We start from the raw sequence: 27,108 nt of genomic DNA on the forward strand, positions 1-27,108 counted from the left end.
TGTATACTACAGTAAGGTAACTTTTTAAAATTAAAGAATTCAAATTAGAAAAGGTGGAAAACTAGAATGGTTCCAAACCCCCGCTGGTAAGTCTTTCATTTAACAGTACCTGGCTCCAAGGATGGCTCTTCAATTTCCTGCAACAAAAAACATAAATAAGATTGTGCCAGATGGATGAAACTCAGAATTTATTTATACCCAAAACTGTAATAACAAAGAAGGGGCTTTTAAAAACACAGACTAGGGGGGTGGAAATAGCTCAGGGGTAGAGCACATACTTAGCATGCACAAGGTCCTGGGTTCAATCCCCAGTCCCTCCATTAAAAACACAGACTAAGAACCTCACAAATGAAACAGATGGAGGACCTGCTTGTTCAGGGGAAGCGCCCACACAGCTGTCATTCCACCTCATTCACCTCAGCCCAATCCCACATCCCAGGCTGCTCTCAAAGGGCCTGGTGTGCATGTTTGCTATTGTTTGCTTTGCTATTTTTCCCAGTGCCTGGCAACATTACCACTTTTAATGCTTGTCTGTCCTTTAAACTGAACTCTTAAATGCAAGGAGAGTAATGTTTTCATCTTTCCACTTTTAGTGTCTGTTAGAATGCCTGACACATATCAGATAATCATTTTCCCACTTAATTAATGTTGCATCAGTTTCTGAAAATTCAAAAGACCAAGGGAAAGAAAGCACAGGCAGCTTGACCCCTGTTCTTATTTTGCAGGATGGAACCACCCCAGCCCACCTGGTCAACTGGGCCCTCTCCCAGATTACACAGGCCTCCTCCCTTATCTCTTCCAACCAGCAACCCACCAGGCTAGCTCTCATTCCTAAATATCCCTCAAACCTTCCCCAGGAAGCTCTGTCGATTTACAGCATTGCTATTCCTCACCTATAGTAGTGTTCGGTTTCACTATCCCTTTCCATTCCCACCTCCCTCCCCAACAGACCCACCTGCATCTCATCCCTGCCGCTGGCCAAGTCCTATACCTCCCTCAGCATTTAACTCAGGGGCCAGCTCCTCATAGAAAGGCTTCTCCTAATGGCTTCACAGGCTGCCCCACTAAAGGAAGGGACTTTCTCTTAATACGTGGTCCCTGGCCCCTATGTTCCCTCTGTACAAGGTGCATTATTCTGGAATTCCAGCCAACATGGATAAGCACTGACTAGGTTCCAGGCACAAATTTAAGCACCTTACAAATATATATTATGCAATCATCACACAGCCCTAGCAAATTGCTATTAGTATTTCCCTTCTCACAGATTAGGAAAACAAGCACAGAGTGGTTGATAAGCTTGCTGAAGGGCACACAGCAGAGCCAAGAGTTGAGCAAAGGCTGTGGGAGTCTGCATAAGTCTAGGCATCTTCTCAACACTCCGTTTATGTAGGAAGGATGGGTCCTGTGAGGACGAAGACAGTCCTTTCTTCTCACTCATCTCAGCGATGTATCCACACCTGACACATCACAGGTGCTCAGCATATACCCGTTAAATGGATGTGAATGGTTTGCATCTTCCACTGGGAACTGACCAGCCATTCTGGGAAGCCCTTGGAAAATGTTCACTTTCCTCAGTTTCATTTATTTGTAATTTTTTTTTTCATTTCATGCTAGGAATTAAAGATTCTACTCTGAAGAAAATGATCATTTTAGGTGGAACACTTCACTCCTTAACTTTCCCTAGAGAGAAATGCATATGTTCCTACTTGTCTGGCCAGGGGTGGGTCCTGGTTGGTTGGTTATATAAAGCGTCCATTTTAACCTAAGAGTCTTTGACCTAGAAAGACACTCAAGTAAATGACAAGACCCACTCCTCCTTTCCTTTATGAGTCAGGAATGGGCTGTGTCACTTTGCAGCTAGAGAGAGACATCAGCCCTAAAGGTGAACCAGGTTTTACCAAATTTTCTTGAGATTAGCACCCTCCTTGAGGGTGGGGTTCTGGCTCTCCAATAACAAACCTTGCCCCTGCCTGGCAGAAGCAAATGAAGATCTTGTCTGAAAAGTGATTTCTAATTAAGCAGCATAGATGGCATTATTAAACAAACAAACAAAAACATAAGGACTGGCATAAGCTGACTCTATTCCATTTCCTCACAAAAGTTTCTATTGAAAATTAGCTACTCAGGTTTATTCCAACAGTTCACATCTACATAGGCTGCGAGAAAGAGGGAGAGGAAGCCCAGCGTTACAGTCACGCAGACCACGCCTGAGGTTAGTCCACATTTCATTTGTTCTCATCCAAGACTTAATTTTTTTTTAAACAGATGGTAGTCAAACAGCCAAGACGATATAGTCACCAAAAGAAATCTGTGCACTTTCTGAGAAAAATTTCCCAAAGGCAGAACCAGAACCCCTGAGACTCCACCTTCCCCAACTGTGATGTCCATGTGCCAGCCGCCCCCACCCCTGAATCCTCATCTGGGCCCCTTTCATCTCTCCGCTCGCCACCTCATGTCTCACCTAACAGTCTTTCTGCAGAGGATGCTATCCAGAGCAGATCCAACAGGCCATACCTTTCTCCCAGCCATCAAATTAACAAGAATGCCCCAAACACGCCCTCCTCTCAGCTGCAAGGAAGCCACAGTGCTTGGAAGGGAAGCCAAGACAGTGAGTCCCTTTCACCTTGTATTTGGGGAAAGTAAAAAGCAAAACTCCCTCTAAAGATGCTGATAAAGGAAACAAACCTTGCCACCACTTTTAGCTGGGAACTGACACACAACGCCTGAAATGGCTTCCAGAAACTGTAGTCTAGCCTCTGATTCAAAAATTATTGAGACGTATGACAATTTACCTGTAATATAGTGAAGTCAGATGATGAAGTATCTAAATTGTTTATAGTTTCTTTGTCCTCCACCTGTAAAATCAATGAAGAACAGAATTTATTACATCAATGTCACAAAACAGTACATCTATAAAATGAAAAATTATAGCCATGAAAAGTCATTTATGATGAAATTCTAAATACAGCGTGGGAATCAAAACAATATTATAGCGTGATTCTACCTTAACTGAAAGAAATGCTGTATGTAAACATATACCTGCAGACAGTCCAGGAAACCCACTAAAATGCTATCAGTGTGGATTCCAAGATGCAAACCAAACAAAGAGAAACAAAAGTCTAACTTAAGCAAAAAGAGATTACAATTGGGTAGCACACAGACTCTCCAAGGGGACTGGAACACCAGGTGTGGGGGCTGCTCCATCAGGAACATTTACAATCCCACTGCAGAATGGACTCTCAGATTTCCGTGGCCACCACAGCTTCCCCAAGCCTGGATGCTACTGACTCTGTGCAGCTACTGCCCAGAGTGGAATGGAGTCTCTGAGAACCCTGCCTCCTTGTATCGTCAACTTCCAAAATGAGTGTGGGGACAGGAGCACAGGACTGGCAAAGCCCAGGTGACCCATCATTGCCCCACCTGCAGGGGAAGAATAACTGGTATGTTGAGCTTCGATTCTAAGAGGTGGGCTCTGCCCAGTAAGGTGAGGGATTTCTCACAGAAAGGGGGATCATAACATCATTGTTCTGTGATCCAACATGACAGACTGCTATAAAGCCCTGAATGATGATTTTATGGGGGGGAGATATTCTTAAAATATTTTATAATGAGCATGTATTGCTATTACTTTTTTGTGTGTGTGTGTGCGTGTGTATTTTTTTTAACATTTTTTACTGATTTATAATCATTTTACAATGTTGTGTCAAATGTATTGCTATCACTTTTACTTGACTGGGACACCACCTGGCACCACTCCTTCCTTCCCTGATGCAACCATCTTGAGACAGTCTACGCATGTTCACAAGAGCATGGGCACATGCGCGTGTCAAAGATCATCTCCCTTCCATCTACATGATTAGTAGCACATTATTCTGCGCCCTGCCTTATTTTTGCTTCTGCCTTGGAGGTTATTTTAATCCACGTAGACGTGCTTAGTTCACTGAGATGGCTATAAAGGAATAGTAACTATATTACTGAAAGTCGTAAGAAATATACCAACAGTAGCAAGAACCCTATGGTGCTTGCTATATGCTAGGCACTGCTCTAAGCTGTGGCCAGCAAACTTTTTCTGTTAAAGGCCAGATAGTGCATATTTTAAGTTTTGTAGGCCAACTGGTCTGTCATGACTACTTCACTCTGCTGTTGTATCCAGAAATCAGCCACAGATAATTGTCACAAATAGGCATGTCTGTGATCTAATAAATCAGAAAGCCAGTCTGACTTTCTGCTCTAAACTAGCAATAAACATTCATCCATTTAGTCCTCCCCAAACCTACCATTTTTACAAATGAGGCTCAGAGAGGTTAAGTAACTTGCCCAAGGCCACACAGCAAGTTAAGTGACAGATGTCTAGTCAATCCCATTCACTCCTAAATTACTGCAAACTCAGTTATTTAACCATTACTAAAATTAGTTATTTAATCATTACTGAGCCTACTTGGGAGACACTCTGCAAAAGACTGGAGGAGCACTATGAAAATAAGGTGCTTCCCTGGGACCAACCCCTAAGAATTCCTACAAAGATGCCTCACGGCTTCTATTTTTCATTGCCTTTTCTGTCCACCTGACAAAAAAATCATCCTTGCAGAAATAATCTAGTAAACCCCCCTCCCCACCAATAATCTAGTAAATTAATGGCACCAAGACAATGTGGTGTATAAGTTAAGTGTAAGGACTCTGGAATTAGCCTGGTATTAATTCTTATTCTTGTATGAACTGTATGTTGCCTAAAGGTATGTCTTCACTACATTACTCTTCAATCTCCCCAGCTGTAAAGTGGGCATAACAACATCTACATATCACAGTCGTTAAAAGGATTAAAGAAAAGAATGCCTATGCCTGGCAGATACAATTCAATAAATACCCACCTAATGGTATCATACACTGGATTTGTTTCTAACATGAAAAAAAGCTAAGGCTTTAAAAACAGTATCAAAGCTTAATGTTAAAGATTGACTAGGAGGGTATCAATCAGTTGACAGGAAAAGACAAACTTTCAATCTCTATTTTGGTATGTTCAAGGCATCCCAGCTGTTACACCCTAGACCAATCTCCTATAATAGGAAGGTCTAGAGTAATGTCCTCAAAGTGTTTAATGCCATGTTATACAACTGGATAGTATATACTCATGTACCTCATGAGACACTTTTCACTGAAGCAAAGTATGTTTTCAGAATCACCTGATATTTATATGTGACTGGATTAGCCACCATTCTAACTGGACTGGCATCAAAAGGAGAACTTAATTCCAAATATAAAACTTATCAACTACTAAGATATCAGAGGAATTACTGCTTTCAGGGTACATTCTAGATACACTGCCAAGTTACCTACAGCATGTTCTTGCAGCGGCTCAGGAAGCTCCTTCATTTCTCCCTCGACTAGCTCTCTACTGTCAGACAGGGACTCCGGGAGATTATCAGCATCATCGTCTTCTACACAGTCTGCAACGCTTCCATTATCGATTTCTGCTTCATCCAACACACTGATATCCATCATGTCGATGTCCTGCAAGTTCTCCAAACTGGTCTCAACGTCCTCCTGTTACACAAAATACAACCATCAGATGACTGTCATGGGTCCATGCACCCAGCTGACTCACTGACAAGGCTGCACATACCTGTCCATCCCCAGAATTTTCCTCTAGCCCATTATCTTCCACACCCTCTTCTTCTGGTTTGCGCCCTGGAGGAATAATTTATAGCATGAGATCAATGATATGCATTTTCCAGAAGTGACAACTTTCACTTTCTTAGGCCCTAAGCACTACAGAAATAAGAAACCTAAACACCTGCAGCACTTCCCAATTTAGGAACACCGGAACCCAGGAACAGTGGGGCCGTTCTGGACAAGACAGGCCCTCCTACTACCTCCAAGTAGAAGCAGTTCTTTCCTTATCAAGGGGCTGTGGAAGTATGAGGGGCTGGAAATGGATTCTTTTTTTTTTTTTTCCAATGGAGGTACTGGAGATTGACCCCAGGACCTGGTGTGTGCTAAGCACGCGCTCTGCTGCTGAGCTATACCCAGCCCCCGGGAAATGGTGGAGAGAAGACGAGACTTTTTTCAGGCCTGCCCTTCTTAAGGGCCTTTGGTTGTGGAAAGAAGAGTATCTCACACAAATGTGCTGCTTTTTAGTTTAAGAACGTGCAACATGTTCCCCTCAGAGATAATGACATAAAAGGAAAACAAAAAAGAAAAAAAAAGCCTTTCATAATTTTACCATTAGAGTTAGCTCTTGAGCCACCACACGTGGCATACAGATACCCTCCCACATTTTGCTTTGCATACGTACGTGTACTTTGCTTTTAAAAATGACACTGTCCTCCCATTTTATAACCTTTTCATTTAACATTTTGTGAACATCTTTCTGTATTTTTTTGAGCATTAAACGGAGATACTATCATTGATCTAATTAGTACCTACAGATGAAAATTTAAAAATGAACATCCGGTAATTATTTTTTGCACATAGGTAATTGTCATCTTAGGACATATTCCTATAAATGGCACAATCAGGAAAAAGAGTATGTACATTTTAAAGTCTTTTATTATAAAGAAAAACACCCCACATATTATTAAGATAACCCAGGGGAAGGTTGTTTCAATTCATAGTTACATCAATGGTGAATAAAAGTGCCAATTTTTCTGAATCTTTCTTAAAACCAGCTATTTCTTTACCTTTGCCAATGTGCTAGGCAAAAAAAGGAGTACTTGTTTTTACCTGAAGTTATCATATCACTGCTTTGATTCCATTTTTTTTGGTGGATCACTTGCCCATTTGTAAAAATGTCTCATTTGTATCCTTCCCCGATTTAAAAACCTCTGTTCCATTTCTTATCTTACGTTTGTATGTCATATACACAACAGATATTTCCTCCCAGCTCTTCATCAATCTTTTAGTTTTGTTTCTGGGTTTTGGGTTAAGTTTTGTTGTCATGCAGCCAAAGCCATTAATCAGATTATGTGGGTAGATGGTTTCTACCTTCATGTTTAGAAGCCCATCTCCACACCAAGACTACATAAATAATCACCTATATTTAGTTCTTTTCCAGTTTTCATTCTAACATTTGACTCTTTCAGTTTCCTGCTGAGTAAGACTATTTTCCAAATGGTTGTCCCATCTGGAAATTGATCACCCAACACCATTTACTGATCTTTCCCCCTTGCTGATTTGAAATGTTGGTCTTGTTACTGTATTTTTTCATCTCCCTATTGAAAGTTTCTATTCCCTTCCACTGATCTGTTATGCTTGTTCCAGTTTTAATTACACAGCACTATTTATTTTTTTGACATAAAATACTGGGATTAACTAGAAGGAAAGGGAACTGGAAAGAACGGCTTAACTTCAGGTTCTTCTTGAAGAGGTTAGTGATTTAAGAGCAACAAAAACAATGAATAACATTAAGAAGCTGGATACATTTGTAGACTCAAATTTCACTTTATAGACAAGTTTGACTCTGTTTTGAAAAATGAAATCATTTCCTCTAACTCCCCACATCCAGCCTGACCTCTTAATTTTTCTTGCTAACAGGTTATTTTATAACATTCACAATCTGTTCTGGAACCAAGAGTTCACAGTAGGCAGGTATGCTGGCATTTTTATCCGAAAAGTAGTATTTAGGTGGGCATCTGCCTTTATTTTTTATATAAATCAAATGAGTAAAACATAGAAAACTATAAATGATAATAGAAACAATAGAGCTGAAGTAAAATTAGAAATCATTAGGTATGGCAAAAATGAAAAAATTACAGCAAAATGAAACTGCTGATCTCAAGAGCAGGCTTGCCAGAATCAACCTGATTGACTATTTTCAGTGTGAAGGATAAAAATCACACTTGTGAATTATATGAAATACACTGTGGAGATGTCTCAAAATCAGAATGTAGTGCAGTTAAGTTTACGTGTCTTGGACCTACTGTCAGAGACGTGCTTCCTATGGCTCCTCTGTATCAGGAAGATGTGGAAAGGGATGCTAACCAGCCACCTTCCTCAGCTGCACAACCTTAGGAAGACTCACTTCCTGCAAGGCCTTTTCCCTCAAAACGAAGATCAATTTAAGGCTACCGAATGCTTTTCAATTAATATAAGAGAAACAGACATTAATTTGCCTATATTTAATGATTACTCTAGTAAGTGTATACAGAATGTGTAACATGGCAGGGTTGGCAGGGAGATAAAAAGCTAAAGCTTAATCATTTATATCATAACACAGGCTTTTTAAAAAACCTCTCTCAGGGATAAAAATTTCCTTATAACGTGTGTTACCTGATTTTTCCATATTCTAATTTCACTCACATTTTTAGGAATATCTTTATTTAGGAACATAGGGGATCGTGACACTACTAGAATGCAATACATTATGTGCAAATAGCCTTGGTGGCTGGCTGGGAATTCTTTTACCATTTTATAATATCCCTATGGCAAAACATGCCTTGAGCTTCAAAAAAATATCTGGAACTCAATCCAGTGGTCTGCCAATATGCCACAAAGATACACTAACAGCATTTCCACAGATTTATTGTATTTGATAAAGCTGGTACCATTCTAGAGCATGCACACTGATTTTTGTCCAATTCCATCCTAGTTACTAGGAAAAATCAAAGTAGACTACCATACACTTGCCACCCTTTATGCTGTCTTTCACCCTTTCACAAGAAAGATAGCAGGTTTTCATCAGGCAGAGTCAGGGTTCTCCACTTTTACATCCAACTCTTAAGCAGTAAGCACAGGTACACTGCAGCCCAAATTCCTTCCAGGGGAGAACTCTCCAGGTAAGAAATGACCTGACCAGAAATGCCAAGAGAATATGCAGTTCTAAGAATGTTTAGTCTTCCATATAGAAAACATACCCCTCACTGGGATGCTTATCAACAATCACTATCTGGGGAAAGATACCCTATTTTCCAAAGACAAAAAACAATGTATTTAATCCAAAATTAATGTGAATGAGAAATATCACTCCGGCAAAAACTAAAGTGACCGTCTTTGGTACTAAGGGAAAAGGTGCCCCTCAAGTCCCTCCCACACAGCATAAAACGCCATCATTGTTTGCAACCTCCAAACTACAGGCCTTGCTCAGTTCCTGCCTCCATAACCTGCTCCCAGCACCCTTGCCTGGGACTCTGTTTCTTCTTCCTGTTAAGCTTCTGCCTCAGTGATTATGTCCAAACTCACCCGGCAGACCACCTCTCTGTGGACTTCTGGGATTCCTCTCCTCACCCTGCCCCTGTACCCCTTGTAGCCTGCCACATGTGGGTGGGTTAATATTGTTTAAAAATCTGATTCCATAAACGCATTCACACAGTTATACAAATACACTCATCAAAAGATTCACACCATTTCACTGTAAATTTTACTTTACTAATAAAAGATTCACCTTCATAAATCATGAAAAAAGCTACTCTCTCTTCTCCCCATTGCACTTCTAAGAAGTAACCACTGTTATCAGCTTGGTGGTCCCTCAAAACATTTTTTTGGGCATTTACATACGAATATCCTACAAAGCAGAATTAACTATGTAATGGGATCATATCGTATATACATCCTGTAATTTGCTTTTGTTACTCAATAAAGGCCTTGGAATATTCTCTTGCACTATGTATCGCTCCACTTATACCTTTTATTCTGTACTATAGAGTTCCTTTCCTCAGTTCAGTTACCCACCCCGCAAATAAGCTTTATTAATTTACCATCTCCAATAGCTACCTATTTCCTCACACTCTTGCCAATCTGGAGCATTGAGAACTGTGTAAGTTTTTACTATTGTAATAGGCAAAAATGATATTTTATTACTTTTATTTGCTTTCCTTCAATTTATAGCAAGGAAATCTTTTTTTTGTATATGGCTATGCTTGTTTTTCCTTTTATTTGTGAATTGCCTATTCATGGTCTGCTCTTTGTCAACTGGCTCATGTCTATTTTCCTTATTAATTTGTGAGACTATTCAATGCTTTCTAGATATTTATATGCTGTAATATTTTCTTCCAGCTGTTGTATCTTATTTATGGTGTCTTTTATTAAGAGAGGTTTAAAACTTTTATGTAGCCAAATTTATTTTCCTTTATAATTTCTTTTTTTTAAGTCTTATTTCAGTCCTTCCTTACCACTACATTACAAAAGCACTATTCTAGCTGGAATTTCTGTTTTGCATGGAAGAAGGTAATAGAGCTTTTCCCCACCATCAGATAGTAATTGTTTCAACATCACTTACTGAAAAAATCTTTAGTGCTTCCTTTAGAATGAACAAATCCTAAAACTCTCCAAGTTTCCAATATCCTACCATTAAAATGAGGGCAAGTGTGCATCACTTTTTTTTTCATTTTAGTTCTTCTTGTGTATTTTCTTTTTGATTAATTTTAGATCAGACAAATTTCAAAGTTTCTTTTTAGGTTAATTTGAGGGGAACTGACAACTTTCTGGTATCAAGTCATCGCATCTAGGAACTTTCTCAAAATTAGTCATGTCACAGGTCTTGAATATTTCTTTTCAGCTTTACTTATTATTTAAGAATACTGTGTCTTTAATGTTCTCTCTCAAGACCTTAAGTCTTTGAGCATCTAGGAACTTTCTCAAAATTAGTCATGTCACAGGTCTTGAATATTTCTTTTCAGCTTTACTTATTATTTAAGAATACTGTGTCTTTAATGTTCTCTCTCAAGACCTTAAGTCTTTGAGCATCTAGGAACTTTCTCAAAATTAGTCATGTCACAGGTCTTGAATATTTCTTTTCAGCTTTACTTATTATTTAAGAATACTGTGTCTTTAATGTTCTCTCTCAAGACCTTAAGTCTTTGACTTGCAGATGATATATCACTGCCACCTCAAAAATACAAGAGACTCAAGTGATGAACATTTTTAGCTAGCTAGAGAGTTTCGCAGGTACACTGTTCATATTAGCTACGATTTTATTTATTTACATATTTATTTGCATTTCTTAAGCTGTCATTGGCTTACTTCAGATTGCTTTACCAGTAGTTAATTTCTTGAAACACATTGAGCCCAAAAGACCTTACAGACCCAGCACTGGCTGAGGAGTTGATATCCCAGTAGCAAAGAGTACAGTACCACTCTGCAGAAACAAGGAGGGCACCTGGAAGGAAGAAACGGCTGATTCCCAGTGTGAGGAAGGAAAAGAACAAGACATTGGAATACCCTCTTGTGCCAGAAACTAAATGTTCAAAAAATGACATGAACGTGATAATGTCATGAATACAAAGAAAGTCTCAGGAACTACTGAGTATTAAAGGAAACCAAAAAGACACGACAACTGAATGCCATGCATGACCCTGGATTTTTTCTCACTTTGAGTTATGAAGACCATTATTGGAACAAACAACTAAATCTAAATAAAGCCTAAGCTTAGATAATAGTATTATATTAATACTAACTGCCTGATTTTGGTTCACTCTGGTTATCTAATGTTCTTGCTTTTAGAAAATACTGTAGTACGTAGAGGCAAAAGGGTACATGCCTGCAACTTATCCTCAATTCAAGGAAAAAAAGTATATTATGGGGTGATGGAGGGAGGGAGGGAGGGGGAGAAAGGAAAAGGACAACAAAACAAATGTTATAAACATTTGAGGAATCTGGATGAAGGGTATATGAGAATTTCTTATGTTATTCTTGCATCTTTTCTAAGTATGAAATCATGTCAAAAGAAACAAAACAACCCAGCAACACAGGATCAGGCAATAGCTTAAAAAGCAAACATGCTGACTTAGCTTTTCTAGCTAAATTACATTTCTGATAATTATTTCAAAAGATCTTGCTGGGGGCAGAGGATATGGCTCAAGTGGTAGAGTTCATGTTTGACATATAGAGCCACTTGGGTTTAATTCCCAGTAGTTCCTCTAAAAATAAGTAAATAGGTGAACCTAATTACCTCCCTCCAATTAAAAAAATTTAAAAAAAAAAAGATTCTGCTAAACAAAGTATTGGCGTAAAACTACTCTGGAGGAATGCTGAGATTACCTGAGGTATGCTTTCTAGGATTCTGATTAAAATAATTAGATTTCAAACCATTTGAACCTGTTCAAACAGGCAAAAACAAACAAACAAACAAAAAAACCTCCAAAACAAAAAAAATCCCACCCTATTTTCAGTTAAAATCATAATAAAATCTAGTAAGGTAGTTGTAAATAATTCAGTACAACTTACATTGCCCTATCAAGTGTCAAAATGTTCTGTAAAAACTCCAGAACAGAATTATACTAAGCATAAGAAACCAGACACAAAAAGAGTTTGTCTTGAACCGGTTCTATTTCACATGAAGTTCTAGAATAGGCAAAACTAATCTACGGTCAAAGTAAATACAATTTTTGCTGGGGGGGTGAGGGAACTGATACGGAGTGTGACTGGGCAAGGGAACGAGGAACCTGACAAAAATGCTCCGTATTTTGATACCTACTTACCACATCTCATATGCAAAAATTCCAAGTGAATTCAAAACAAAACCATAAATACTACTGTATAACGCAGAATGATTTTTAAAGATAACTTCAAAGCAAAGGAGGGCCTTTAAAAATACAACATAAAATCTAGCAGCCGTACAGAACAAGTTGACTGTGCTGCATGTGTTAGTATTAAATATTAAAGCTTTAATGACCAAAACATTATAAACAAGTTAAGTCAAATGACAGACTGGGAAAAAACAATTGTGACAATTTATATAGAGAAAGTCCTCAAAGCCAATAAGGTCAACAATCCAGCAGAAAAATGGGCAAAGGGCATGAAAAGGCAATTCAGAAAATACAGATGGCCAAACATTAGAAACTACGCAATTTGTGAAGAAATGTCAATGGAAACTTTACCTGTGGGAAAATTCAGATAAATCCTACGAAATACTTCTATGAGGCAACATTTTAAAAGATAAATAATATTCAGTGGTAAGTGAGAGTTTAAAGGAACAGGCACCCTCCCCTGCCCCTAATGTTGGCAGATATTAACCAGTATAGCCTGCTGGAGAGCAATTTGTTAGTAACTCCACTTTTTAAAAAATTTTTTTGGTGGGGGGAGGTAATTAGGTTTATTTATTTATTTTTCACAGGAGGTACTGGGGACTGAACCAGGACCTCCTGCATACTAAGCATGTGCTCCACCACTTGAGCTATACCCTCCCTGTGAGTAGCTATTTTTAAAATAAAATGCACATATCCTTTGACCCTAGAATTCTACAAAGTTAACTAAAACATATTCCTTTAGTGAAGATATTCCTGGTTCATGGGAACGCTGAAAACTGGAAATGTCAAGTGAAAACTGGAATGAACCTCAACCGTCCAGTAATAAGGAGACTGATGAGCTCAACTGTGGTACAATCATATGAAGGATTACTACTTGGCTGTTAAAGAATGAGGTCTTTTTATTTTCAGCACTGTGGAAAATGTCCTTAAAAATGCTAAGAGAAAAAAGCAAATTAGCAAATATTTTGTATAGTAGAGAAAAATATACGTAGGTGTGCCCACATTTTTCTGTATTTATTTTTAGGTGACTGCAAACACACAGAAAAGTCTGGAAAATATGCCCACACTTTTAATAACGTGTTGCCTCTTGAATGGTAAGGAATTTCAACATTTTACTTAATGCATAGTTGTATTTCTAAAAACCTTAGTACAAGTATTTCTTTTCCTATTAAAAGGGGGAAAAAAGCAGAAAAAGAGATCCACGAACTGTTCCCCCTGCACCCCTGCCATGATTGTCTCTGTTGATTTTTTAGTAATCTTTGCTTGGGCAAAGCCAAAAATGCACGATGTACTGTGTGTGGGCCACAGAAGTGACTTCATTCCAAAGGGACATCACTGACTGCTGCTCTCTCAGAGCTTGTACCCCAATGCAGCTGACATCAGTGCTTGCCTCTAGATATTTCACACCCAATTCTCCACCACTGGCCAAGCAACATGAATATTTCATTTGGTCTGGGGCAGAACAACAAAGCCTCCAGTTGCCAAGAGAACTTTCAGACTAGTCCAAATGCCTAGTTTTAGTTGATTCTTTCTTAAAACAGTAGTTGAAATGTGTCACTGAATTAAATTAGTAATTCAATGAGTAAATACTAAGCCAGAAGAAAGACAAGGAAGACACAGCCCATGTCCTCAACAATCTGATTATGACATAAGGCAGGATGACATAAATGTTAAAACTTGTATCAGGAACTAGGCCACAGCAGTGCAGGGGACCTCAGGAGAGAAGGGCTGCTACTGGTGGGATCAAGAGATTGTCTCCTGATGAACAAGGACTTGAATGCAGACAGATGAGAAAGAGGAGTGGGTGGAGCACATAGGCTAAGGCTCAGAGGGCCAAGGAAGTAAACTACAGGTGTGGGACCTGATTAAAGGTGAATGAAACAGAGGAAGGTGGTGGGGGAGGAAGTGGGAAGGGAAGGTTTGGGGCAGATGGTGAGGATCATTAACATCATGTAGAATTTGGCTTTTATCCAGTAGGCAGTTTTTAAAAGTTATGTCTGTAAAAGTGACAACTCTGTTTTGGCAGGTGATATTTAAAAGGGAAGTTATTTCCCACACATCAGACCAACAGGAGACTCAAGTAGTCCTAAACACTCTCTACTTAAGGAAAGTTAAGGGTCTGGATAAGGAAAAGCTGCTAAGAACACTACAGAAGAAAATGAGCAGAGGTACAAATACCCCATCCATCTTCTGAATTCCCAAGTACCATGGAAAAAGAATACAGTGGAAAGATCTTGAAAGAAAATGCAAACCTCCATCCAAGGCCCTTTTGATTCACAGGGCAGTTCACAGCCATTTAACAGATGAAGTTAGTTTTGAAAGCAGCTCTTCACATTAGCAATGCTTATAAAATACCTTTGCTGGATCTTTTTGATGTCTTCTTGTTTCCTTCAGAGGTAATTTCAATTTCATCAGGATTACCTCCTTCATCTTCAATTGCCTAAAGGGAAGGTAAAAAGAAAGTTCACCCAACAAAGCAGCACACAGACTTGACTTTCACAGAAGCTGTAGGTTGCTGATCTGGAAAGGGCCTCTCTCCACCTGTTCATTTGTTTGCTAGTTCTTTCTCTACATTGAAGCAAGGGCTCTGGAGTCAGACTGACTCTACCAGATCTTAGCTGCATGGTCTTACGCGGGCTTACTTAATTGCTGAGTTTGTTTTTTACTCTGGGACATAGTACTAATAAAAGTTCTTACCCTGGAAGGCTGTTGTGAAAATTCTTATCGATGTAAAGCAAGCACTCACCAAACATTAGGCTTATTTTTTAGTATTATCACCACAATCTGATTCATTTTATTTCTGGGCCCAAAGGAACTCAAAAAAGGAAAGGCACTCTCTCCAATTACCTATAACTTCACCCAACAATGTGCTGTTTGACCCGCTCTGACCCCCTCTCCATGCCACACCTGTACTCAGCACTGCCTGGACTGAATACTAGCACTTGCTGGCTGAGTTCCTGCTGTGCGTAACGTGGGAGGGGACATGATATGTATTACCTTATCCCATCACACGTATCTATGACTCCAACGGTCTTACTCTCAACCACTAAGTGACCTGCTTCATAGGATACAGAAGTATATGGCTTCTTGGCAAGTTCCACACAAAGAGTCTGTCACTTGAAAAGCCCCCACCCATGCTCAGCACTGTGCCAGGTACCAAGGAGACACTGTGGGGGTGGCAGGAGTACCCAACACGTCAATGCTGACATCCTTACATATTGGGCTTCATGTTTAGATTTTATTGATAACCCTTTCTCTCTACTGGACTGTCCGGTGAACGTAAGTTCTGTTTAAACCCATTTCAAATACTGTTTTATTTGTAGGCAGTTTCAGAAGTTTCAAAGATTCTCAGGAGTTTCCAGCTTAGTGAAGTCTAAATTTAGAATAGGACCTGATGGCTCCACACCTAACCTGTATCAGGACCAAAGAAAACCTCTCCCTTCTCTATAAAGCCAGAACAAGGAAGAACTGGAGTTCTGCCCTGGGATCAAGGAAAGCATGAACAGAAAGCCCCTCACTCTCTTCCTGGGGGACAGAAGATTCTGAAATACCACTAGGAGAATACAAGAACTACCCCAGACAAGAGGGTACCAGTTCGCCCCTCAGCGAGTCTCCTCTGGTGTAGTGTTTACAGGGTCGTCCCTGGGGGGATCTGTGGACTATGAGTCATCCTTATACGCCTCGACAAATTAACCTTGTATGTTCCCTCCACCTTTTCCTCTCTTGCCCTTCCCTAGAAAAAAATTAAAATCTGATTGACAGCCATAGAAGAGAAAAGATCGTATTTCCAGACTTGCTTGACAGGGTAGGAGATGGGGGTATATGCTGATGGCATTTATGTTTTGTCAGCACATCCCTAAGAAACTGAAAAGAAGGAAAAAGGGATGGATTTGTCCTCTCAGAGATGACAGTGATGGAAGATGTCTGAAGCCACATACCAGTCTCAGCCCTCAGCCTGATAAGAAGATTCAATGCTATCACATCAGCATTGCAGGCTTGCAGATTGTCCGGGGAGAAAACATAAAGCCCTCCAATTTGGCTTTGTTGATAAGAGGCCCTGGTGGCTGCTAAGAACACGGGCCACATCTCCCCTGGTACCAACGGTCACCCGGCTTGCATCTCCAGGTAAACATCTTGGTCAATGAATTGCTTGTCCATTCTGGCTAAAGGAAGTTAGTATCCATAGTGAAAGAAACACAGGCTCGAGTAAAAGCCTAACTGACCCAGGTCAAATAACTCGGCACTCTCAAGCCTGAGCTGCTTCCTCCAGATAACAGGAAATAATCCTTACTTCCTCTAAATTGCAATTAATAAATAAAACCCCATCCTCAGCTTGGGAGGCATGAGGGCGGAATGAGTCACAAACCGCACTGTCTGCAGGGGTTGGGGGGGGCGGTGCGGGGATAGGTGGCGAGGCTGAGAGATTCCGCAGGAGAAAGCCCAAGACAAGAGGAGCTAGACAGCAAAAAGGCAAAGAAAGAAGCCACAGGGATACGGCAGGCACAGGTGAAGAAAAAGGACACATTTACTTCACTCTGTGCTTTGCGCACGCACCCCCCAGAACCCTTCAAGGTACGGGCTAGAACTCTTCTTGCAAATCACAAATGATGGCAGCGAGAGAAAAGGGAATTGCGACAGCGATCGTATCTCGAGTGTTTACACGCGCCAGGTAACACGCCAAGACCGTTTGTTGCCATCTTACTTAATCCTAACACGAAAGACCTATTACTTTCTTCTGACGAGAAGAAACAGGCTCAGAGACGATTAAGTGTCTTCTATGCTCAAGATCGGGCCATTGAGACCAGCAGAGCCCACCCTCTGCCTTCCTTTAGGTCCTCAAGTCTAACTGTATTCTACATTTCTGGTCGCTCTCACAAACAGTACTTTCCCTCCCATGCTATTTCCGCGAGCCCGTGCCGGCAAATCCATAAGCCGTTTTTCCCCCCTTTAAATGTTTTCTCGACATGTTTACCTTGTAAATTGACCCCCTATTCAAGGATTCTAGGCCCTAACGGATCAAGGAGCATCTACCTCCCTGGAGGAGATCCCCGCCGCCAGCTCTGGCTCAGGAAATTAGCCGGCCTGGGTTCAAATCCCGACCTCCCCTCCCCGGCCGAGTGACCTTGGCCAAGTCCCCCAACGCCGCGTAGTAAGTGAGGATTTCAAGGTTCGGTGTCCACTTTGAGAGGCTGGGGTGAAACAAGCCGAAAAAAGCCCTCGGCGCAGTGGCCGATGTCTCCCGTCACCCGAAACTTCCCTTGTTCGCGTCAAGATTCTATTTCTCTTTCTCTCTTCCCGAAGCGGCGCTGGGCTTTGAACCTGGGCCGCGCTGGGCTCCGAGCTCCCGCCGGGGCCTGGGAGGAGCCGGGAGAAACCCCGAGCGCCAGGCCCCCCGCAGGCCGCAAACGGGGCCGGGGGCGGACCCTGAGGCCAGGAGACCCCCGCTGCGGCCGGGGGGAGGGTCCCTCGACCCACCTCCTGCCCACCCCCAGGGCCCTGGCTCCACCTTTTTCAGCCGCTCCATCAAAACGCTCTTGTTGCCGCTCGAGTCCAGATTCCGTTTCCTCAGCTCCGCCCGCAGATCGATCACCCGCAGATCGCTGAGGCGCCGCGTCCCGGTCTCCGACGAGGCGGAGCTCAGAGCCGCTGCGCCCGCCGCACCCGAATCGCCTAGGCCTGACAGAGTCTCCGCCATTCCAGGGACCCTGGCTCCGCCGCCCACTTCACACAGAACCAGCCGGATTTACCTCGGCTCCTAGCACAAAATGGCGCCGCCTGCGAGGGAACCGCTTCAGCCGCCCCAGCGCACCTCTCTTCTGCGCAGGCGCACCCGGCGCGGGTTCGACGCTCCCTGTCGCGTCTGCCCATGCGTGGTGAGAGGCCTGGAGGTTGTGCGCAGACGCGTTGAGTCTCACTGGCCTCCCGCCGCGAACCGCCGGGGCACATGCGTGCTGCAGTTACGGCGCCTGCGCGTTGTGGTGGGGCACGTGCGGTTGGTCGACACGCGAGCGTGCTTGCTGCTAAGAACCCTGGTAGGTGCGGCACGCATGCGCGGCCGGAAAACGGGGCGGGAGAAAGCGAGTGCGTTTTCCTCTCTGGCGGCGCCATTTTGTGCTTAGAGCCGCTACAGCCGCCGGCGGTGTGGGGAGTAGGTGGCGGAGACGGGAATCCCGGGATGGCGGAGACTCTGGCAGGGTCCGGCGACTCGGGTTCTGGCACGGCCGCTGTCATCTCGGGCGCCTCGGAGGTCGGGACGCGGCGGCTCAGCGACTTGCGGGTCATCGATCTGCGGGCGGAGCTGAAGAAGCGGAACCTGGACACGGGCGGCAACAAGAGCGTCCTGATGGAGCGGCTCAAGAAGGTGAGGCGGCCCGGAGCCCCGAGGTGGTGCAGGAGGCCGGGGCACTCCCCTTCGCGGGCCTGTCACAGCGACTCCTGGGTCCGGGGCGTCCCGGCCCGCTTCTCTTGTGGCCGACCCCTGCCCGAGCTGTCACGGACCGGGGGGCCCGGCTGTGTGACCTTGGCCCGTCACCGCCTCTGTCTTGCCTTCTACCCTCCCTCCAGTCAGTCGCCTCAGGTGCTCCAAAAGCCTAACTGAGCCCCTGGGTGGCCCCGGGACTCCTCCTGGGGCTCGGGTTGAGGCTCGGCTGTGTGACCTTGGATAAGTGCCTTTCCTTCCCTGCGCCTCAGTTTCCTCCCCCTGAGGATCGGTTGACTGAAGCTTTTTCGAGGTTTCACAGGAAAGAAGGCTGTGCTTGTTCTTGCCCCGGGACCTTTGCACTTGCCGTGCCCCTCGCCTGGGTGTTCTCCCAGGTCGCCTTCTGGCTGGCGCCTTGTCATTTGGGTCCGTCTGGGATGTCTCCTCCCCGACCACCCTTCCTAAGTGTTGCTCCAGCCCCTTGATTTTCTGTATCGCCCCATCCTGTGTTTATGCGTTACCTCGTAGTACTTAATACAAAGTTGGGGAGGGAAGGAGAGGGCTGGATTGTCGTCTCCCCAGTCAGAACAAGCTCCTTGAGGGTGGGGGCTTTGTGAGTTAAGCTCTGAGTCCCAGTCCTGCGGAAGGCACTAGATACCTGTTGAGGAACCACCCGCCTTCTCCCTACCCAAGCTGTTTGGTGTTCTTTCTCCGTAGAGGTCAAAGGTGGCCCGTTGAACAGCAGTCAGCCCTTTGCCCATGCCAGACCAGTGCAGCCTCTCTGTTACCTTGTTAACTTCAAGTAGAGGCAGTTTGGAGGTTAGGGGCCATCTTGGAATTCTCTGACCCTGGATTCTGGAGCCCTACTCTCACACCTCTTCGTCTTTTGGGTGAGGGCTGCAGAGAGAACCGTAAGGTTATGCGGGGTTCATCCTGTGCATTTTGGGCTTGCAGCCCAGATCGCAGAACCAGAGTTGCTCTTTGCACGGAAGGGTTTGCCTTTGTTTGCTGGGAAGTTGTTACTTACAGAGGACAGTGTGTGCCCTGCAGCTCTTAATAATATAAAATGTATCTCTTCCTAATAGGCGGTTAAGGAAGAAGGACAGGATCCTGATGAAATTGGCATTGCGTTGGAAGCCACAAGCAAGAAGACTGCAAAGAGATGTGTTAAAGGTATCCGCTTGTACTTACTGCGGCTTGGAGGCTCCGCCTTCAGAGAGCTTAGCTAGAGAACTGGTATTTTAGCATTCTCCCTGTCCTCCAAGTCAGGAGACCTCCTTTGGTCCTGACTGTCCTCCATCTAACAGGCTTGCTTTTTCACCACCTAACGTGTAGCTTTGTCAGGGTCCTAGGGAGAAATAAAGAGATCTGTGGGTGCCAAGTAAAATTAAAATACATACTGAAAACATCTTAGCTCTTGTCATTGGAAAAAGAACTAGAGTAAGGCACACTCTTAAAGCTGCCCCAGCTGGTCTGAGCAACCAAATGCGTCTGCTTGGCTTCCTTCCTGGTTCAAAAAATAGGTCTTAAACCAAGGAAAACGGCACCAACCTGAGACCAGCTTCTCTAGGGTCCAGAATAGATTGTTGGAGTATTTGCACTCAGCCTGTGTTTTACCACTATGATTTTTTTTTTATTCAGATATAATTCACCTACTCTAAAATTCACCTGTTCAAAGTATGTAATGTGCTTTTCAATGTATTCACAAAGCTATGCAACCATCACCACTTTCTAATTCTAGAACATTTTCATCACCCCAAGAAGAACCACCCATGCCCATCAGCAATTTCCATGTCCCCGTCCCCCACCCCTAGCAATATCTAATTGAGGTTCTGTCTCTAAGGATTTGCTAATTTTGGACATTTCATATAAATAGAATCATATAATACGGCCTTTTGTGTATGGATTCTTTCACTGAGCATCATGTTTTCAAGATTCATCTGTAGTATAACATATCAGTGCTTCATTCCTTTTAATGGCTAATAGTTATTTTGGAAAGCATTTAATTCCATAAGACTTTGAAACCTCATTAGCTATCATCCCCATTGTCCGATTTTACTGTGATAGGGACAATATAATTTGAAGCTCCTGTATGATGGGCTTGTTTTTCTTGCAAAGTGCAGCACAAAAATTCTCACAGCTGTACATGTCCCATTCATCTAAAGAACTGCCAACTTCAGGCGATGGAATACAACTGCTTAGAAAGTAAAAAGAAATGATTTCATAGCAAGACAACTTTTCCAGAACTCATCTAACTAAATCTTGTGCATGTGTTTTGAAAGGTTAAACTTTCGAGTTAGATTACATAAGGGCTTTAAGTTTAAATTTTAAAATATTGGTGTGTGTGTGCTGCTCATCAAAATGTCCTTATTTCAGTTGTAAACACTGACTATCCAAACAAATACAGACTGCGAGAGATGGGTCTATAGCAGGAGACATACAGATTCCTCTTTATGCTTTGCTGTTAAGTTATCCAGCAAAAAATCCGATCTGAAAGTCTGATTTTGAATAGCTGGAGCAATTTAAAATATAAAGTTTAAAACTATGTAGATGCTCATTTAGAGTTGTGAGGTTCAAAGCTTATTAATCAAAATATTCTTGGCTCCTAACAGATCTTTGAATCATTAGAAAAACTAAACCTTAGCTGAGTGCTTCAAATACTTGTCTGAATGTCTGGGTTAAAGCATAGGTCAAATCAAAGCTATTTGGAGTTAGCATTTTGTCAGAAAAGCTTGATACTAGTTGGTTCCATTGGTATGAAGGGAGCGTTTGTACCAGTACAGCTCTAAGTGGGATCTGGGACTAGAAGGGCACGGGTCCCTTCCCCTTCTTTTTTCAGAGAAGTCACCAAAGCTCAGGGAAGAAACAGGTGGCTGGGGTCCTGAGGCAGAGGACAGCTCCTGCAGGTTGCAGATCCAGTGTGTTCTTTGGAGGTGTCCGGGCACATGGTTAGTTAATAGAAGTACTCCTCATGGTGTCCTGATGAAATTAAGTCCTCGAGACTAGCAGGAATCAACCAGTAGATTCCCAGCATCTGCCACAAAGTTGGGCTAATTCTGGGAGTTCATGAGTAACTGCTACCTTTCAAAAGTAGAGGGTAGCTAAACTTTTCTGAGAGAAAATTTTGTTGTAAATCAGAACAAGAGTTCTCTCCCCAGCTCATCTAAACAGGCAAAATTGTTGGAAACTGTTGGTATGTTTTGAAAGATTAAAATTGAATTAGGTTGTGTTAGGGATTAAATTTAATTTTCTGGTGTTTATGTCCCCTGCAGCCACCCTCCCCCCCCCCAGCTTTTAGTCAGCCAAGACAGGCCCTTGGGATTGGGGTGCAGCCTGTCTGCCATTCCCACTCCCACTCAGGATGTTTTTTGGTGAAGCTTTTTGCTTCATCTCTCCTATTAACATCATTTTTAAACAGTGCATTTCAAAGGACATGCTGGGTTTAGATATGATTGGAGATGGTACAGATGTAGTTTTTGAGTCCCAGCTTTGGAGTGGAACCAAATTCTTGTATCAAGTGCTGAAGATAAACCTGCTAGCATTGTGGGGAGTATTAAATAATGTGAAGAGCACAGTGTCCAACATGTCCTCTTGTGAGAAATTGTTGATGATAGTGGGGAATGAGATGCTTAAGGTGTAGATTTTGCAGTTGGCATCTTTAATCAAAGATTGAAGTTTCTTAACATTTAATTTTCTCATTTAAAAAATTTTTACATTTTCCAAAGTATCTAAAAGTATGTACGGGAAAATGAGAGTCTCTCTTACAGCTCAGTTCCTTAACCACGGCTGATGGATTGCCTTAGTCACATCCATCTGTATGTTATACAAGTGCACCTTCACACTTGCACGTATAAATAGATCTATGTGGGTAACATTGTGGACGTTTTCCCATATCACTAAATATTCTTTAAAAGCATTTTTTTTTTAAGTTGAGAAAGGTGTGTTATGCTACAGGGTTTTGCAGACTTGACACTGTTGACAGTTTGGACCGAGTGCTTTGTGGTAGAACACGGTCCTGTGAATCATGGTGTGTTGGGCAGCATCCCTGGTCACTGTCTACTAGATGCAAACATCACTGCCAGCTGTGACATCAAAAACGTCTCCAGACATCACCAAATTACACCCCACTGACTCCCCATACCCATGTCCCGCATGTGAACAAAATGCAGCACAGTTTGCTTCCCTTTTGGATGTTTTATCTGTGTACACTCTATCGAAAGAATAAATGACCTTTGTTTTTAATTTCTTGTCATTTTGGTGCACATCCTAATGGAAATTCCAGAATAAAATTTATGTGCATTTTTAAGGCTTTTGAAACATAGGGAACCCAAAGATTTTACTTCCATTCTGAGTCAAGAAGTTTCCACCCTCCTCTATCATCCTTTTTGGGGATACCTAGCATTAACTCTCAATAGTTGCTTTGCAGTCACAAAACCCAGGATGAACACTGACTTTATGGTAGCCTTTACCTTTTTGCCTTGCAAAAAGTTCTTGGGCTAAAGAGTGATGAAAGGCAGGGAGCCTGTTTGCAATGGGTGCGGCATAGGGGACGCAGCAGATCTGTCGTCCAGCATGCTGGCTTTGGTTGTGGTTCTTTGGGTACTGTCTAAACATACGTTTTTTAGTTTTTTTAGTTTAGTTTAGAAGTGCCTGTGTTTACTTCTTGCTCATTTTTCTTCTGGGATGTTGGTTTGGAGTAGTTTTGAAATCTTTTGATGGTCTGGATATTTTGTCTAAAATCAAAATACTTTCATAGTATTACAGAAATTCAGATTTTCATGTTCCAATTGAGACCGAACCATGTGTTGTAGAAGAACAGGCACGTTTAGTTTCCTTATATGTTCTCACCAAGATTGAACTGTGTCACCTTGATCAGCTAATTATGAGGCCAAAACCTGAGTGTTGTCTGATTGAATAATTATTCTGTAATTAGGACAAAAGATGGAGGAGGAAGGCACAGAAGACAATGGCTTGGAAGAAGATTCCAGAGACGGACAGGTATGTGACATCACAGTGGGGATGGTGGCAGGAGCTCCACGTCGTGGTCCACCTGGTCATTAACACCTTTCATTCGTCTTCACAGGAGGACATTGAAGCAAGTTTGGAGAGCTTGCAGAACATGGACATGATGGCTGTGAGTGTGTTAGAAGAGGCTGGAGTCGAGAACAGCAGTGCTCCAGACTTCGGGGAAGATGGCGCTGACAGCATTCTTGAGTCCCTCTGCGAGAGCAAAGAATACGTGGCTGCACAGCTGAGAGAGCTCCCCGCCCCGTTCACAGAACATGCTGTAGGTAACTCAGATGTGGGGCAGCGTCTGCAGCCCCGGGGTGCCTCGTGCTGTGTGCCGTCTCAGCCAGAACACACTGGTGATGGGTTAAATAATAGGCAGCTAAGTCACAGTCACCGTAGATAACACCTAATCCAGTGTCTAAACCTTGGGGTAAATTATATCCATTTACACTCCATGTAGGTCGTATGTTAACTGCTGGATTACTTCTCTGTAGTAATGGAGAATATTTTTATAATTGAGTGGGAAACGCTTTCTAAGCACAAGTTATAAAATGAAAGACTGACACAGTTGATAGAAGTGTTTTCCTTAAAAAAAAAAACTGTAGAAGATGAGAAAATAAAAAGTTTATGATCTCACCGTCCAGAGAATCCTGTTGATATTTTAAAAAAAATGTTTTCCATACATAAATCAGTTCAGACAGGCATATTAAAAGATGCAAAATACATTGAGGAAAAGTGTTTGTACCCCCACAGGAACTCCAATTAAAGGGGTCCGCTCTTTGCTTCATGTAAGGGTGGGGTTAGCTCTGTTACAGTGCTGCTTTCCCGGCATCTTAGTTTGATTTTATTTACTCGAGGCATCATAGCTTTAAACTGGGAGAAAAGTGCCCTTGTAGGACTGAACTTTAAATTTCAAAGGTCAAAAGTCACAATTTCCAGATAATCATTGCAACTCAGCCTACGCTAGCATCGAGCTTTGATTTGTCATCTCAGCGTGATCCTGTTGTGTGTAGTTATTTCTACAGCATGGACTTGGCTTCTAAGTCTTAGTTAATGGAAACATCCAGGTCATAAGTTTCAAACCTAGAAAAGGAAAAAAGAAAAATATTTGAGAAGGGATATTTTTGTATCTCACTTTAAAAAAGTAAAAAGCCTTCAAATTTAATAACTTTTAAGACAGCAGTTTTCCTTCTGTATAGTAGATAATAAAAAGAGGAAACAAGTTAAGTGTTTGTTTTAAATAATACTGTAGAAGAAAGTCCCCAGTGATTGTTAATTTAAGTGTTGTGTTACTACCAAGTGAACTGGGAGCAGCGTGAAGTTCATTTTGCTTTGAAGTCTGCTTTGAAAGTTCTGAGGCTGGGCAGTATGTGCTGACCACCAGCGTGTGGAAACTGCCTGGGAAATGAATTTGCCTCTTTGTTCATCTGGCTAGCACTGACAGCGCCAGCCCTCTGTGAGCCACTGTAAGAGGTGCTGGTGTCACCCAGTCCTAGAGTGGACAGGGAGGCAGGAGTTAAACTGAATACACCTTACCCCCCAGTTTTGTCTTCTGAGGTTTCAGTTACCAGCAGGCAACTGGAGTCCAAAAATACTAAACAGTTAGTTTTAAAGTGTGCAGTAGTGTGATGACACCTTGCACTGTCCTGCCTGGGATGCAGGTCATCCCTTGGTCCAGTTTATCCACGCATGCACATTGCTGCTTTGTAGTGTAGGGAAAACACAGTGCATATAGGGTCTGGTGCTTTAGTCATCCACTGGGGGGTTTGGAACAAACATACTCCCTGTGGCTAAGGGGGACTGCTGTCATCCACCAGTGGACTTGGAGATAGCAGTTGATACTGTGAAGGAAATAGACATGAAGGTGGCCTGGAAAGTGGTGAAGCGTAGGCCTTGGCATTCATAATTCTGTCTCCACAAAGTAATCTTCCAGTTTTTTTCAGGTGGACGGGGAAGGCTTCGAGAACACTTTGGATACTTCGTCATTGGACTTCAAAGTACCTCCGGTAAGTTACCAGCTGGTTCTACATGGCTGGAAACTTGACGTGAGTGGTTAATTTTCCATAGTGGAAAAGAGAGTTTGTGTGTGCGCACACGGACATAAGTGTGTAAGACAATGCATTGAGCATTGGTCCTGAGCTAGGTGCTGGGGATAAGAGGCTGAGCCAGACTAGTCAGCATCAGGGTTTGCAGCCCAGTGGGCAGGGTGTTAATGACCAACAACAACATACCTAGAAGGGAAGTTCCACAAGGGAGAAGTTAGAAGTTCAGGTGATTGGGCTACAAAAGCACTAAAAGGCTTCCCAGAGAAAGTTCTGTTCAAATTAACGTCTGACAAGTCAGTTAGCTTGGTCAGGTGAAGGGGAAAAGAAGACTTGGGGAGAATGGCTCACTGTAGTGTTGGAGAATCTAGAGTGGGGACAGGGGTTGGGGTGGGGCTGAGGAGCAGGTGGGCCTGACCCTGGAGGTCCGAAATCTGATGGTCCTCGGTACTGTGCAGAGTCGGGGTCAGGGAGAGGTGTTAAGCAGAGTGGAGAAATGGTTTTGTTGACAGGTTCCAGTTATAAATGACAGTTCTGTATTGGGGAAAATACATTTTTCTCTAGTTTGGTGTGATGTGTGACCTCTACCTTGACTGTGGGAGTCTTTGCCAGTAACAGGGGCCATTAGGTGAACTACCCTTGGACCTAACGTGGCCCAGCGCCAAGGGGGGAAATGGATGGGCTGAGTATTCCTGCTGCCTAACTGCTTTTGCTGGGGAGAAACTGACAAAATGAGCTTGTCTTTGTTGAATTATGGAATGAAATGCACTGTTTTGAGTGGAGAAACACTTGTTTGGAACAAGCATTTATTCATATTTAATTGAAAGTTGTGTCTGCTAGGGAACTCTATCCAGTTATTAAAATGCATTGTGCATTTACTTTTTCTTTTCTTTGTTTTAAATAGGATATTGAAGAACCTCTGTTGGAGCCAGGTACTGATAAGAGAAACACGACAGTTATGGTTTGAAAGTTTTCCTGCTATTTTTTCCAGGCTGTCTATATATTTTAAGCTGTGTATGGTCTTGTAAATTATTTTAATGGTGGACAATCCAGATCGTACAAGGATCAGAGATTGGAAACCCATTCGTATCACCAGATCTGTGGAAGTACCGTTCTGGTTTGTGGAGGTCAAATATATTTGGTGAGATGTAGTGATTATTTTCATCTCTAACCACATAGA

The 27,108-nt window shown here is 42.6% G+C and overlaps 2 protein-coding genes and 1 long non-coding RNA gene across 4 annotated transcripts in view; 2 read left to right on the forward strand and 1 right to left on the reverse strand.

The window, feature by feature from the left end:
* Positions 1 to 18,285, reverse strand: part of SAFB (scaffold attachment factor B) — a 33,035-nt gene extending 14,750 nt beyond the window's left edge. For both annotated transcript variants that reach the window (XM_072947884.1, XM_072947883.1), the window contains exons 1-6: positions 17,965 to 18,285; positions 14,814 to 14,898; positions 5,621 to 5,685; positions 5,335 to 5,541; positions 2,793 to 2,855; positions 110 to 137 (exon numbers count right to left, since the gene is read on the reverse strand). In XM_072947884.1, the coding sequence (XP_072803985.1) occupies positions 110 to 137; positions 2,793 to 2,855; positions 5,335 to 5,541; positions 5,621 to 5,685; positions 14,814 to 14,898; positions 17,965 to 18,153 (637 nt within the window). In that variant the 5' untranslated portion in view covers positions 18,154 to 18,285. The remainder of the gene's footprint in view (positions 1 to 109; positions 138 to 2,792; positions 2,856 to 5,334; positions 5,542 to 5,620; positions 5,686 to 14,813; positions 14,899 to 17,964) is intronic.
* On the forward strand, positions 14,107 to 15,162 carry LOC140688479 (uncharacterized). The gene is made up of 2 exons (XR_012063210.1): positions 14,107 to 14,329; positions 14,485 to 15,162. It is a non-coding gene; the product is annotated as an uncharacterized lncRNA (long non-coding RNA).
* A 160-nt stretch (positions 18,286 to 18,445) lies between the features above and the next one.
* The window catches only part of SAFB2 (scaffold attachment factor B2), a 31,235-nt gene continuing 22,572 nt past the window's right edge, over positions 18,446 to 27,108 (forward strand). Inside the window, exons 1-6 of the mRNA XM_072947882.1 lie at positions 18,446 to 18,819; positions 19,962 to 20,049; positions 23,810 to 23,874; positions 23,960 to 24,163; positions 25,830 to 25,892; positions 26,833 to 26,860. Of these exons, the coding sequence (XP_072803983.1) occupies positions 18,634 to 18,819; positions 19,962 to 20,049; positions 23,810 to 23,874; positions 23,960 to 24,163; positions 25,830 to 25,892; positions 26,833 to 26,860 (634 nt within the window). The 5' untranslated portion in view covers positions 18,446 to 18,633. The remainder of the gene's footprint in view (positions 18,820 to 19,961; positions 20,050 to 23,809; positions 23,875 to 23,959; positions 24,164 to 25,829; positions 25,893 to 26,832; positions 26,861 to 27,108) is intronic.

Source organism: Vicugna pacos, chromosome 22 (genome assembly GCF_048564905.1).
Source record: "Vicugna pacos chromosome 22, VicPac4, whole genome shotgun sequence".
Taxonomy (NCBI): Eukaryota; Metazoa; Chordata; class Mammalia; order Artiodactyla; family Camelidae; genus Vicugna; species Vicugna pacos.